The sequence below is a fragment of the Cervus elaphus genome, chromosome 31 (genome assembly GCF_910594005.1).
Source record: "Cervus elaphus chromosome 31, mCerEla1.1, whole genome shotgun sequence".
In the NCBI taxonomy this organism is placed as follows: domain Eukaryota; kingdom Metazoa; phylum Chordata; class Mammalia; order Artiodactyla; family Cervidae; genus Cervus; species Cervus elaphus.
The window spans coordinates 19,688,412-19,701,703 of NC_057845.1; the positions used below are offsets into that span (position 1 = coordinate 19,688,412).

A 13,292-nucleotide genomic window follows, 5' to 3' on the forward strand; every position below is an offset into this window, starting at 1 on the left:
TCAAAGTTAGATTTGAAATATTATCAGTACCAGTGTATTAATAGTCCATAAATGTTGGATAATTTTATAGAAATCATTATAATTTACATGGGATTGGGGAATGGAGAGAAACATATTAAATTACCTTCATCAAGGTGCTTAAATCCAGCTTTCTGGAAAATTGACCAGTGAAATAAAACTCTCAGAGCCCTGTATAACAGTCAACTGCTAGAAGCAACCCAGAGAAAATAGGTCATGCTCCAGTGCATGCCATCTGTCTTTCTCATGGAAAAGAAAGGTAGGTCCACATGGTACAAAGTCTGGAATAGGATATGAGAGACGACCATGTATTCAAAGAGCAAAGTGAGTGACAATGGCTATCCGTGTGTGTGTGTCTGTGCTGAGTTGTGTCCGACTCTTTGTGACCCCGTGGACTGTAGCCGACCAGGCTCCTGTGTCCATGGAATTTTCCAGGCAAGAGTACTGGATTATGTTGCCATTTCCACCTCCAGGTGACTCAGGGGTCAAACCCATGTCTCTTGTGTCTCTTGCTCTGGCAGGGAGAGTCTTTACCACCCTGCCACCATTCATAAAGAGAGTCAGTAATGTTAATGAAGTGGCAGATGGAGGGCTTCCTCTAAATATGCAATTGAGGTACAAGAAATCACCTGGGAGAATAAACCTTATCCTGAAGGGCTCTGCTCAGCTGCAACCTCCACTCTGAAGACTTTCCAGTCCCGTCAGGAGAAAGTGCTGGCATTTCTGTGCTTCTAAGGACTTTGGTCTCCATGTGTAGGAGTGTGTGTTCCTTGCTCAGTTGTATATAACTCTTTGTGACTCCATGCACTTTAGCCTGCAGGCTCCTCTGTCCATGGGATTCTCCAGGCAAGAATACTGGAGTGGGTTGCCATTTCCTTCTCCAGGGGATCTTCCCCACGGGTCTCCTGTATTACAGTGGATTCTTTACCATCTGAGCCAGCAGGGAAGCCCCTGCATGTAGGAGAGCATTTCTCAAAGGCACATGCTTGCTGCAGTTGGTTGTATTCGCCTATCCTTTTATTTACTTTTGTGTCTGCCCTGTGATTTACGTGTCTTGGATGCTGAATTAATGTTAGGAGGCTTGCAAATTGTTGGAGAAGGACTTAAAAAGTCAGCAACCTATGCTAATGCCTCTATTAAGTACCCTGTAAAACAATTGCCTAAAACCCTTTTTAATGTGAGGATAACTGGAGGAAAGAAAAAATCCCCACAGAACATTTGCCCAAATTTCTCTTAATTAACCCTGAAAAAACAGCCTTACCAAGATTTTCACAGAACTGGCACCACATTCTATTAAGTACCATGATGATTTAAAAGTCAAATGTATATGACTGATTCCAGAACTAGGATGTGTACATTACAGCAGAGTAATTGAGACAATGTGGAGGGTCCTAAGAGGCCACCAGTGGTACCTAACCCACTTTCAAAGAAGTGGTGCTCTGCAATGCTTATTTCCCTTCAGACTGATGTCTAAAACACGTCCAGGCAGGATAAAATGAAAACACAAGTTTTTTTTTTTCAGATGAAATGTTGAAAAAGATTGATTTTTAAAACTTTTGGAAATACATGTGTGTTTGTTCTTGTTTTGTTTTCTTTCATATTTCCAGATTATATACAGCCTATTTGTTTACCAGAAGAAAATCAAGTTTTTTCCCCAGGAAGAATTTGTTTTATTGCTGGCTGGGGGACACTTGCATATCAAGGTAAATTGTCAGACTCAAAAGAATATATTAAAAGCTTGCTAGTATGCTACCCTGTGACTATTTTAAAAAAGACTCATATTATAACACTTTTCTGCAATGTCTCTTAAAGGCGCTGTCAGGCTTATATTCATATGCTCTGTATTTGTATAGTTAAAAATTTTATTTCCAAATTACACGTGCCATATTATAAAACTATAATTATTATAGGAGGGAAATCTAAGCATCCCCCAAGCTCAATATCTAATGTTAATTTTAATATTATAAACTATCTGATGAAAAGATATACTCACTGAAGTGCATACAGCCAAAAGTTACAAAAATGTATTTTTGGAAAGCATATAGATGAAGTCTCATCAGAAGCCAAATTATTTTCTTTTCATGTTTTTTATTGAAGGATAATTGCTTTACAGAATTTTGTTGTTTTCTGTCAAACCTCAACATGAATCAGCCATAGGTATACATACATCCCCTCCCTTTTGGACCTCCCTCCCGTCTCCCTCCCCATCCCACCCCTCTAGGGTGATACAGAGCCCCTGTTTCAGTTTCCTAAGCCACACAGCAAATTCCTACTATTTTACACGTGTTAATGTAAGTCTCCATGTTACTCTATCCACACATCTCGCCCTCTCCTCCCCTCTCCCCATGTCCATAAGTCTATTCTCTATGCTTCTCCATTGCTGCCTGTAAATAAGTTCTTCAGTACCATTCTTCTAGACTCCATTTATATGTGTTAGAATATGATATTTATCTTTCTCTTTCTGACTCACTTCACTCTGTATAATAGGTTCTAGGTTTATCCACCTCATCAGAACTGACTCAAATGTGTTCCTTTTTATGGCTGAGTAATATCCCATTGTGTATATGTACCACAACTTTATCCATTCATCTGTCTATGGACATCTAGGTTGCTCCATGTTCTAGCTATTGTAAATAGTGCTGCAGTGAACAATAGGATACATGTGTCTTTTTCAATTTCGATTTCCTCAGGGTATATGCCTAAGAGTGGGATTGCTGGGTCATATGGTGGTTTTATTCCTAGTCTTTTAAGGATTCTCCATACCATCTTCCATAGTGGCTGTATCAATTTATATTCCCACCAACAGTGCCAGAGTGTTCCCTTTTCTCCACACCCTCTCCAGCATTTGCTGTTTGTAGACTTTTCGATGATGGCCGTTCTGACAGGTGTCAGGTGATATCTCATTGTGGTTTTGATTTGCATTACTCTAATAATGAACGACGTCGACTATCTTTCCATGTGTTTGTTAGCCACCTGTATGTCTTCTTTGGAATAATGTCTGGTTAGGTCTTTTTCCCTCTTTTTGATTGGGTTGTTTGTTTTTCTGGCATTGAGCTGCTTGTATATTTTGGAAATGAATCCTTTTGTCAGTTGTTTCATTTGCTATTATTTTCTCCCATTCTGCGAGTTGTCTTTTGACCTTGCTTATAGTTTCCTTTGCTATGCAAAAGCTTTTAAGTTTGATCAGGTCCCACTTGTTCACTTTTGTTTTCATTTCCATTACTCTAGGAGGGGGGGTCATAGAAGATCTTGCTTTGATTTATGTCATTGTGTTCTGCCTATGTTTTCCTCTAAGAGTTTTATAGTTTCTGGGCTTACATTTAGGTCTTTAATCCATGTTGAGTTTATCTTTGTGTATGGTGTTAGGAAGTGTTCTAATTTCATTTTTTTTACATGTAGCTGTCCAGTTTTCCCAGCACCTTTTATTGAAGTTGCTGTTGTTGCCCCATTGTATATTCTTGCCTCCTTTGTCAAAAATAAGATTATTTCTGGGCTTTCTATCTTGAGAAGCCAAATTATTAACTCCTACTTTTCCCAAAGCAATGAAAGTATTTGTATTAATCATATAAATTGCATGATTTATATTACATAAAATGTCATATAAATGTTTACATGATAAATCATATAAATTAATCATATAAATGTAAAGATGAGAAGGAAATTCTTTTCAACATGCTGATTCTACCTGCTAACAAGAAGACTCAGATATGGCATGAATGTTACACTGAAGACTATAAATTAATAAACCATTGACTCACTAGCATTTTTGATAGCTGCTTTCCAAACAAAGAAAACATGCCCACATTAAAAATAATCAAGCATTAAAAAAAAAAGCATTCTAGTACTTCATACCCCATAAAAGTAACTGCAAGTTTCATTGGTTTCGAAATTCCTCAGGGAGTTAACTCCATGTAGGATCATTTGACCAGTCGCTTATAGCTAAGCAAAAAGTTAAAGAACTGTTGTTGGGTGGAAAAACCTGATCTCTAGAATCACAAGAGGTAATTGCCATCTTATGTAAAAATCTTAATTGCATTTAAGATGAAAAGGCACAAAATCTTGTAGAGAGGAGCAGGTCCCAAAAGCAAAAGATGCACAGTTAAAATATCCTTACTTCTCTTGGGACAGAGTATAAAATGTGAGTCAAATCATTGCATGATGGTTCCAACAAAGGTTCTCCACTGCAATTACGTTATGTGGCTGAAATGCTTCACTGCTGCTGCCCGGAAAGTGTATTGAAGTCAAAGGCTGTTTATTATTCTATTTCCTCCATTTGAAAAATGTCATGACTTATTAACTTTGAAATCTGAAGAGTAAAAATGATTCTTAGATATTTTTTCTATCAGACTTCAAGCTAAAAGACATTTATGACTACAATGTACTCTTCAAAAACAAATTATCTACTAACAAAATTTAAGACTTTATTGCATAAGAAATTATTTTTTTAAGAGTTGAGTAAACTTGTTCACATTTGCTTATTGTTACTAAAGATATACATTTAATTGACTTAAGAAAAGACTCTGGGAGTGGTATGGAGCCAAGAAAAAAGTCTGCATCTGAGATCAATTTCATTTAGAAATAAACAAATCATATTTAAATACTTCCTGAATGATGGCAATTTTAACAAATTTTATGAACTTTGTCTTAGGGTTTCCAACTATTTCTAAAATCCCAGTTTTTCCCCTTTGAGTATATTACATTAATTAATTTTCTAAGAACATTATTACCATATTGCTTACAAAGAAAAGAAAGAAGTATTAGTTGATTAAATCAAGGCAACTAGTAAAATTAAAATAACTCCACCAACACTTTTGTGTGGGTTTTTTCTGTGTGAACATGTATATTTTCAGTTGTCCTCTTGATAGCTCATGTTGACAAGTATTAACTGTAAGACCACTGCTCAAATCTTTTTAACTTTTTTTTAAAGTTTTATCATATAGCCAACCAATTTTTTTATTTCTTGACAAGCAGCAAAATTGTCTTTGATTTTTATTGTAAAACTAAGTCTACCAGGCCATACTCAATCTTCATAGAATAAATGACAGTGAGATGCTGAAAGTTCTCCTCCATCTTAACCTCTATGATTCACTTTTTAAAGTCCATTGTCAAACTTTAAAAGTCATCCAGCCTCTGAAGTCACTGGCACGGGTTGGAATCAGTTCCCAACTTCATGTTCACTGTCATACTGATGCCTTGAAATCGACCACGGTTGGAGTGCTTATAACAGGCACATTGACAGACAATACATATTGGGGCTTTATCTTCATTTCTTGAAAACAACTTATTGAACATTTACAAACACATCACTGGGTTATTTATACATTGCTTTGCACCTAAATCACACACACACACACACACACACGTTTGTTTCTCATCTTTTGGAGTGGCGATGAAACGTAACTGGAAATGAGGTCACACACATTTTTGCAACAACACTGGCTGTCACATGCGCTGGCTGATTTTCAACTTTCTGCCTCTCTTGAGAAACCAGATAGAATTGCTAATTATTGGAAAGTGCTTATCATGTACCTTTTCTAGGGCACTAGACACCTGCTTTTTTCACACCCCTCTTGGGACTGGTGTTTCGGTAAACAAAGATTCACGTTTTCAGTAGATGAGTCACTTTGTAAAAAGCATGGAAGTATGCTCTGCTACTCAATGCCTCCTTTCTCTCTGCCTGCACGTGGATGACAAGCTGATTGCTCTGAGACCAGGGCACAGTTCCTCTGAGATTTGTCTCCTGCTCAGTTCGCACCTGTTTGCTCACAAAGGAGCTGAATACCATCAGAAGGGAGCACCTATTCAGGTGGCAGATGAAAAGCACTTTTGGATTTCTGAGCCTTTGCTAATTTTCATAAATGAAGCTCTTTGTGTTGGTGGGCTTTTTTCCCCATGAACCATGCGGTCACCACTTGAAATGACTGAAAATACCCAAAGACTGTCTAGGCCAATCGACCATCCCTGCTAACCCTTGGGAACTAAAGAAAGTGCTTTACTGTCGCTCGTTTGGCAAAATCCACAGATGGGCTTTATTGTGTGCTTTAAATACAAGGTTTAGCATTTGGTTTCATTATATAAGCACACAGTACTCAGTAATTAGAGGGAACTGTTGAAATAAATAAGACTGATGGCTTATTCACTGATGCATGTTGATCACTTCTGACTGGCTGGCTGCATTATCCATCTCCAACAGGTTCTACTGCAGACATACTGCAAGAAGCTGACGTTCCCCTTCTATCAAATGAGAAATGTCAACAACGGATGCCAGAATATAACATTACGGAAAATATGGTGTGTGCAGGCTACGAAGCAGGAGGGGTAGATTCTTGTCAGGTAAATATGTAAAACTGCTCACCCTCAATTTCCAGAAAGCATTGCTACATGATGAGTTCATCATTCAGTGTGACCAGGGAGTACAGAATTCACCAGGATCTTAAGTATTTCTTCTTTCACAAAACTGTGACTTTTCACTTTTATTTGTGGCTTATCTGAATAGTCCTCCGGGATAGACCTATGCATTAGAAACAAAGTTAATTTTACCAACAAAAGTTATAAATCAGGCTATGCATAAAATAAGAATGTGTCCAACTGCCAAGTAAAATAGAGTGGGCCTATAGGGGTGGGTGGGCTGGAGAGGTACATACACCTTAGCTAGAAGTATTTACTTTCAAATTTCCAATTCTTTTAAAAAAAAAAAGCCCTAATACAAACAAAACAGATATGTAGGCCAATTTGGCCCATACTTCTCCCATTTCAACCCTTATTCAGAGTCTGGTCCAGGTATCCAGTCACCCAAAATAATTTCTGGATGAAAAGCAACCTGGAGAGCATGTAAGGTATTTGAAGTATCACTAGCTTTTGACTTGTGTGACTTTCAGAGAAAACTCTTACCCACAAAATAAACCTCATGGAAAATAAAATCGTCTTACCACCTAGAAATAATGTAGCCATCTATCAGTTCCATGAAATATACATACACTCAACAAATAAAAAGTCAATTCTGCTAGGTTTTAGAATTCAATTAATTTTCAGGTACAGCATGAAATAACAATGATAGCATGGGTTCTACACTCAAACTACTTATCCCACCTTTGCTTTAAAAGTTACCAGTTAGAGTGGGCAAGTCACATAGGTATGATTAAATTGAGTTTTAAAAGAGGTAACACATGTAAGGCACTAAGCAGGCACTCAAAAAGAGTAAAAACTTTTACCGTAAGACTGTAAATAAATTTTGTGGCATGTTTTCTATATTTGAAAATTAATAAAATATTAATGCATTACCCTCTACTGGATTAGATTAAATCTGATAACAGGATTGTGAGGGTTTGTCGTGTCTGACTCTTTGTGACCCCATGGACTGTAGCCCGCCAGGCTCCTCTGTCCATGGAATTCTCCAGGCAAGAATACTGGAGTGGGTGGACATTCCCTTCTCCAGGGGATCTTCAGAACCCAGATATCAAACCCAGTTCTCCTGCATTGCAAGAGGATTCTTTACTATCTGAGCCACCAGGGAAGCCCATGGTTTCTATATTTGAAAATTAGTAAAATATTTATATCTACTGGATTAGATTAAACATGATAGCAAGATTGAGCCAATGAATAATTCACAAATGTAAATGTAGCAATTTATCCAGTGCGGAAGTGGCTTCACCTTGTTAAGGTGTAAATAACTGGTTATATATATGAACATGTATTAATACATACGTCATAATAATCTGACTCGATACAAGACTTTCATAGACACTTAAGCTGGTAGATCTGTACGTGTTCTCTAATTGAGTCCATGTCTCATGTCATTTTAAATGTTCAACTTAGTTTTACATTTATTCTGCTTTGATGAACACTGCACATTCAACATGAATAGGATTGCATTCTTGTTTAAAATTTATCTCTGATATCTACTTCCCTTTAAAATGAAAAGGGTGCTAAAGGTAAGATGTATTGCCACTTAGAGGGAGATTTATATAATTATTGTTTAGACAGGAAATCAGCAGTACAACTTCACTTAGAGTTAATGGGGGTTGTGTAGCAGACCCCTTCACACATGAGGTAGAAAGTATGACTGCTGATGCTATGGATGCTCGGGCTACATTAAGCCAGTAACTCATGCCAAATCTCTGAAATCTGTTTGGCTCTGGTTTCTAGAGAGTCAAGTATGTTATTTATTAGCAAGTAAGAAAGCTCCCACACAAGACAGTTCTTTGTAACATAATATTGTCATGATTGAGGAATTGATAGTCTGGAGATTACATGATTTTCTTTTGTTAAGATACTATTTATTCAAGTGAATAGATTTTGTTAAAAGTGGGATCACGTTCTAGTTAAAGCCACTCGATCTATACTAAGAGAGTTACATGATTTTCTTTGTTCAACTTTAATATTGTGTTAAACCGGAGGATTGATTAAACAAAGATACATTATTTTAAATTATGCCTATGTTATTATTGGTACATCACTTAAGTTCTTCGAAACAGTATATTTTTCCCCTCTAGTGGTGAAGAATTTGTCTTATTAGTCATTCACACGTTCTTGAATATCTTCCAGTTTCCCAAAGGCTTGTGCTTGCTAGACAGTTGTTTGGCTTTTACGGCACCATGATTAGCTGTCAAAAGTCCCTGTAAAACTAGGTGAATGACAGACAAAGAGCAAACCCGTTCCGCCAACTATTCTGAGTCTTATTCTATAAACTGGTTTTCAAAGTGTGGCCTCCAATCCAGATTAGCATCACCCGAATACTTGATATACATGCAGATTCTTAGCTCTGCCAGAGAGCCACTGAGTCAGAAACTCTAAAGGTGGAAGTCCAGCAATGCATGTGTGAGCAATCACCCCCAGGGATTCTGATGCAACCCAAGGTTTAAGAACCACTACCCAAAACAAAAATGTCCACCAATCCTCATACTCAGATTCTCAGTCATAGAAGTTAGTGATTTTTGTTTTTTTTTCCACAAATGTAGCATCTCAGTGGGACACACTTTGGATTAATACTTTATGTTCTGAAAGTGAAACTTAAAATCACTCAGTCCTGTCCGACTCTTTGTGACCCCATGGACTATACAGTCCGTGGAATTCTCCAGGCCAGAATACTGGAGTGGGTAGCCTTTCCGTTCTCCAGGGGATCTTCTCAACTCGAAGATCAAACCCAGGTCTCCCGCATTACAGGTGGATTCTTTACCAGCTGAGTTGGGTTCTAAACCTTCACTCATATTTTCGAAGTAGTTACACACCTCAGAGATAATGGAAGAAGATTGTACCTTCATTGAATAAACCAGAAAATAAAGGCAAAGAGAAGTTACACAGTGGAACTGACAAGGTGCAGTTCGATGATGGGAAGAAATAGACCCAGACGTAGGTCTCTCAACCAGACGGACCACCCAGCTGTTTGGCCTCAAGCCTGCTGGTGGATTCTTCAAATAATTGCAAATGAGCCAGTCTCTGCTGGGTAATTTAAAATCCTTGTTCATGTAATCAGCATCTGGATTCTACTATCTATTAAAAAATTATTTTGAAAATATGAAGAAAGCCAAATGAGTCCTTTTGAAAGTACCCAAAGAGTTGGAGTTTATTTTTACTAATTTCTAAGTCACATATCACTTAGAGTCAGTATTTATTCTTATCTTCAATTGACACTGTTCCATAAATATTTCTAAACCTATATTAAGGACTCGGGTTGAGGATGTAGAAGTATTAATCAAATCACAAGCTCTGCCTTCAAACAACTTGAGCGCATTTTTTACATCTAGAAAAGAAGTTAACCAGTGGTTGCCAATATGACTTATGCTCCTCTGCACTCGGGAGAGAAAAGATGATTTTCTAAATACATTTTTTCCCCTTAAATGTAGGCTCCAAAGGTAATCAAGAATCAGGCAAAAAAATCTCTCAGGATAATTTTTTAAATAAGCTTGTGTGAAATAGTCGATTGTACCAGTGATTTCAACCAAAGTATACAGGGCTTTACGTTCCTTCATAAATATAAAAAAGGAAAGACTAATTAAAATAGGTTTCACCATTAATGTGGGAAAATATTTGTCAATTCTCTGTCATTAAATAATGGTACTATACATTTGCATTATATTCCTTTGCATTACACAGAAACAATCATATGTAAATAAACTATGTAACTAACTAGGAGTTGCTGTAATTAATATTTATGAAAATTATAGACATTTCAATTAAAATCTCAGATGAAAACATGTGTACCTGTCACTAGAAATTATAAGTGTGCCTATTTCCATTGAAATATTATTTTTTCAAATCTGGTTGTGCTTGTCTAATACCAAAAAAGGTAATCCTACTCAAGAGAACTAAAATCAACTTTATGTGTCAGTTCTTAGTCATCCTAAAAGCACATAATGTGGAATAGCTGTCTTTCCACAAAGTCCCTCATAATACTTAGGATAAATTAATATCTCCTTTAATAAAAAGATTCGCTTTTAACATATATTTTGATTGGGATGCTCTCAGAGTTGTGCCTTAGAAAGTTTCTTTGTTGTTTAGTCCCTAAGTCATGTCCAATTGTTTGAGACCCCATGGAATGTAGCCCACCAGTCTCCTGTGTCCATGGGATTTCCCAGGAAGTTTCTTGGTACCCATTAAAATGCCATAATTACAGTAAGGGAATGCTTGCTATAAAAGTGAATCATACAAAATTACACACAAATTTTGTTTCAGTTGTCATAGTTTCTGTGTCCTTACTGACCAGCTACAGGTTCTCATTCTTGACCTAGCGTGCCAATGAGACTGTTCACAGATGACTTGCAATGAAACCATATTTTTGGTCTTCAGTTTTGGATTTATTTGCTAAATGATTATATACATATTTATACCAATTGACCACACATCGATGATTTTCTTTGGCAATTTACTCTTCAGGGGGATTCAGGCGGACCACTCATGTGCCAAGAAAACAACAGATGGTTCCTGGCTGGCGTGACGTCATTTGGATACCAGTGCGCACTGCCCAATCGCCCCGGGGTGTATGCCCGGGTCCCAAGGTTCACAGAGTGGATACAAAGTTTTCTACATTAGAGTGTTTCCAAGAGCAAAGATGAAAAGCAGCCACTTTTCCCATTTCACTTTAAGAAGCATGGAAATTGAGAGTTTTTTAAAAAATCATTTATAAAAGTCTTGATTCTTACCTAAGCCACTGAAATGCTACAGGGGAAAAAAAAAAAAAGCAAAAACTAATCTTTACAATACAAAGTAACTGTAAAATAATAAATTCTGATTTTATTGTAAACAGTTATTCTTTCACAGACATCATTATTTCCTTTGTTCTTAATCATTATTTTTATCATACTCTCTTATTTCAAGAAATGTTATTTTAAAGCATGTAATATAATGTTTGAGCAAAATTAGGAAGAGAAGTGAAATAAACTTTTACACAAAGTATGGTATTGTTTGAAATAGATTGCTATAAGTTATCTAATTCCAGGATAGGTCACTATTATCAGCATCTCATCATCTTGCTGTTTTTCTATCCAAATGCATTTTCAATCCATCTTGAGCACATCCCTAATATTTTCCCCATAATAAAATATATTTATTGTAAGCTCATGTCACAAGCCTGGACTAAACTGGTTGTACAATCCTCTCAAATAAGCTAGTTAAACAGCAAACTAGCACAAATCTATATATTGCCCTTGCATCAAAATAAAAGCTAAACTAATTAACATTGTCATTTTCTCATCAGATCATTTTTACTTGGATTATTATACCACAGTCCATTTATTTCAAGCTGGCATTTTTGGGGGTTTCCAAAAAGTTATCAGTCATATCAAAGAGATACAAGTATTACAAACATGGGTTTTCTCTGACAGATGTGTTTATTGTGGGTATTTCTAGCATGGCCAAAGCTTATTTAGACACAGCTGAATTGCCCATTACAAGGCCAAAAATGTAGAATAAATGAATTTGTTCTGCAGCTTTAATCTCTTGGATCACTTCCAAAGTACAAACTTCAATTTAGCTCACCCCACAAAATCTACTGATTTATTCAGAAAGAAAAAAATTATACAAATTAATACACACACACACACACACACACACACATTCTTACATGGTTTATGGTCCAAAGTAATAGAAAAGTTTCAAGCAGTTGAAAGAAGAGATCCATCATTTCATACCAGTTTTATGGGAGAAAGGAGACGTGGACTAGACCTGAGTGAATAGTTGTTACTGATGGACTAAAAAGGCAGTGGGGCCCACCATGTAGGTGGGAGTGACCCTGAAAGTTCAGAGAGAAGGGACAGTAGACAATCATGAACTATCCTAGCAAAAGGAGTTCTCTCTGGGCAATGGTCAGAGAAAGGGAAAACAATGTCACAACAAGAAGGTATGGCCAGATGATTGAGGACTACAAATTCATGGAATTTATTATTAGAACAAAAATTGGGAGTCCTTGAACACACTATTCTTTTTAAGACCTTTCCAATGACCTGCTCCTAATAGAGCTCCTAATCCTTTCTAGGATGAAGTGATTAGAAAGGATGGCGCATCAAGGGTAGAGTGTGTTATTTGATTTTATTCCCCAAATCCCATATTGTTCCACAAATGTTTCACCTGCATTTCAATGTTCTGAAAATTACAACAGATATACCACAGACTCCTTTTTATTTTTCAAAGGTCAGCTTTAGAAACCCTTAGGACAGTCACTCTTTACCATCTTCTATTAAGAGAGAAGTTCCTTATCCCATCCCTAGGAACTTATGGGTTTAGTAATTGATACCGGAAGAGTAATCCAGGTCTGGAACAAGATAAAAAGCAAAACCAAGTCCCTTCCCCATTGCTTTGCCTCTCCTCCCTGCAGCTGCTGTAGCTGTGGGTGGCACAGACATCGGGGAAAGCCCAGGTCTCCCTCCATCCAATCCGGACTGAAGGAAGTAATGCACGGTGGGAGCTTGGAGGAAAGAGGTGGGTCTCAGCAGCTGGTCTCCTATTCTGCCCAGAAAGATGGGTCTCCAAGAAAGGAAAGAGGAGTGTTAAATGTGAGCAGCTGTAAGCTTAGAAGGCAGCTGCCCATTTCCTCAGTCTCTAAGCAGCTGAAAACAGACCACTGCCCACTAATTTCTATTTTATCTCTTAATTTTACCAGCCAACTGGAGTTGTGAATTCCCACAATGAAAGCACTTTCATTATCGAATTGAAAAGATGAGGTTCAGAATACCCTGCAACCGAAACTTCCATTCTTACCACGCGTGAAGAGTCATTTGTTTCCATGCATTATTGCAAACACATCTGTACTTTGTTCATGTAAGAGATTTAGACAGCACCAA

At 37.2% G+C, this 13,292-nt stretch overlaps 1 protein-coding gene across 2 annotated transcripts in view; it reads left to right on the plus strand.

The window, feature by feature from the left end:
- Nucleotides 1–13,177, plus strand: part of TMPRSS15 (transmembrane serine protease 15) — a 138,826-nt gene extending 125,649 nt beyond the window's left edge. Inside the window, exons 24-26 of one of the 2 annotated variants that reach the window (XM_043893080.1) lie at nt 1,626–1,721; nt 6,212–6,351; nt 10,891–13,177. In XM_043893080.1, the coding sequence (XP_043749015.1) occupies nt 1,626–1,721; nt 6,212–6,351; nt 10,891–11,046 (392 nt within the window). In that variant the 3' untranslated portion in view covers nt 11,047–13,177. The remainder of the gene's footprint in view (nt 1–1,625; nt 1,722–6,211; nt 6,352–10,890) is intronic. The other variant, XM_043893081.1, reaches the window with a different exon arrangement.
- Nucleotides 13,178–13,292: the final 115 nt, after the last annotated feature.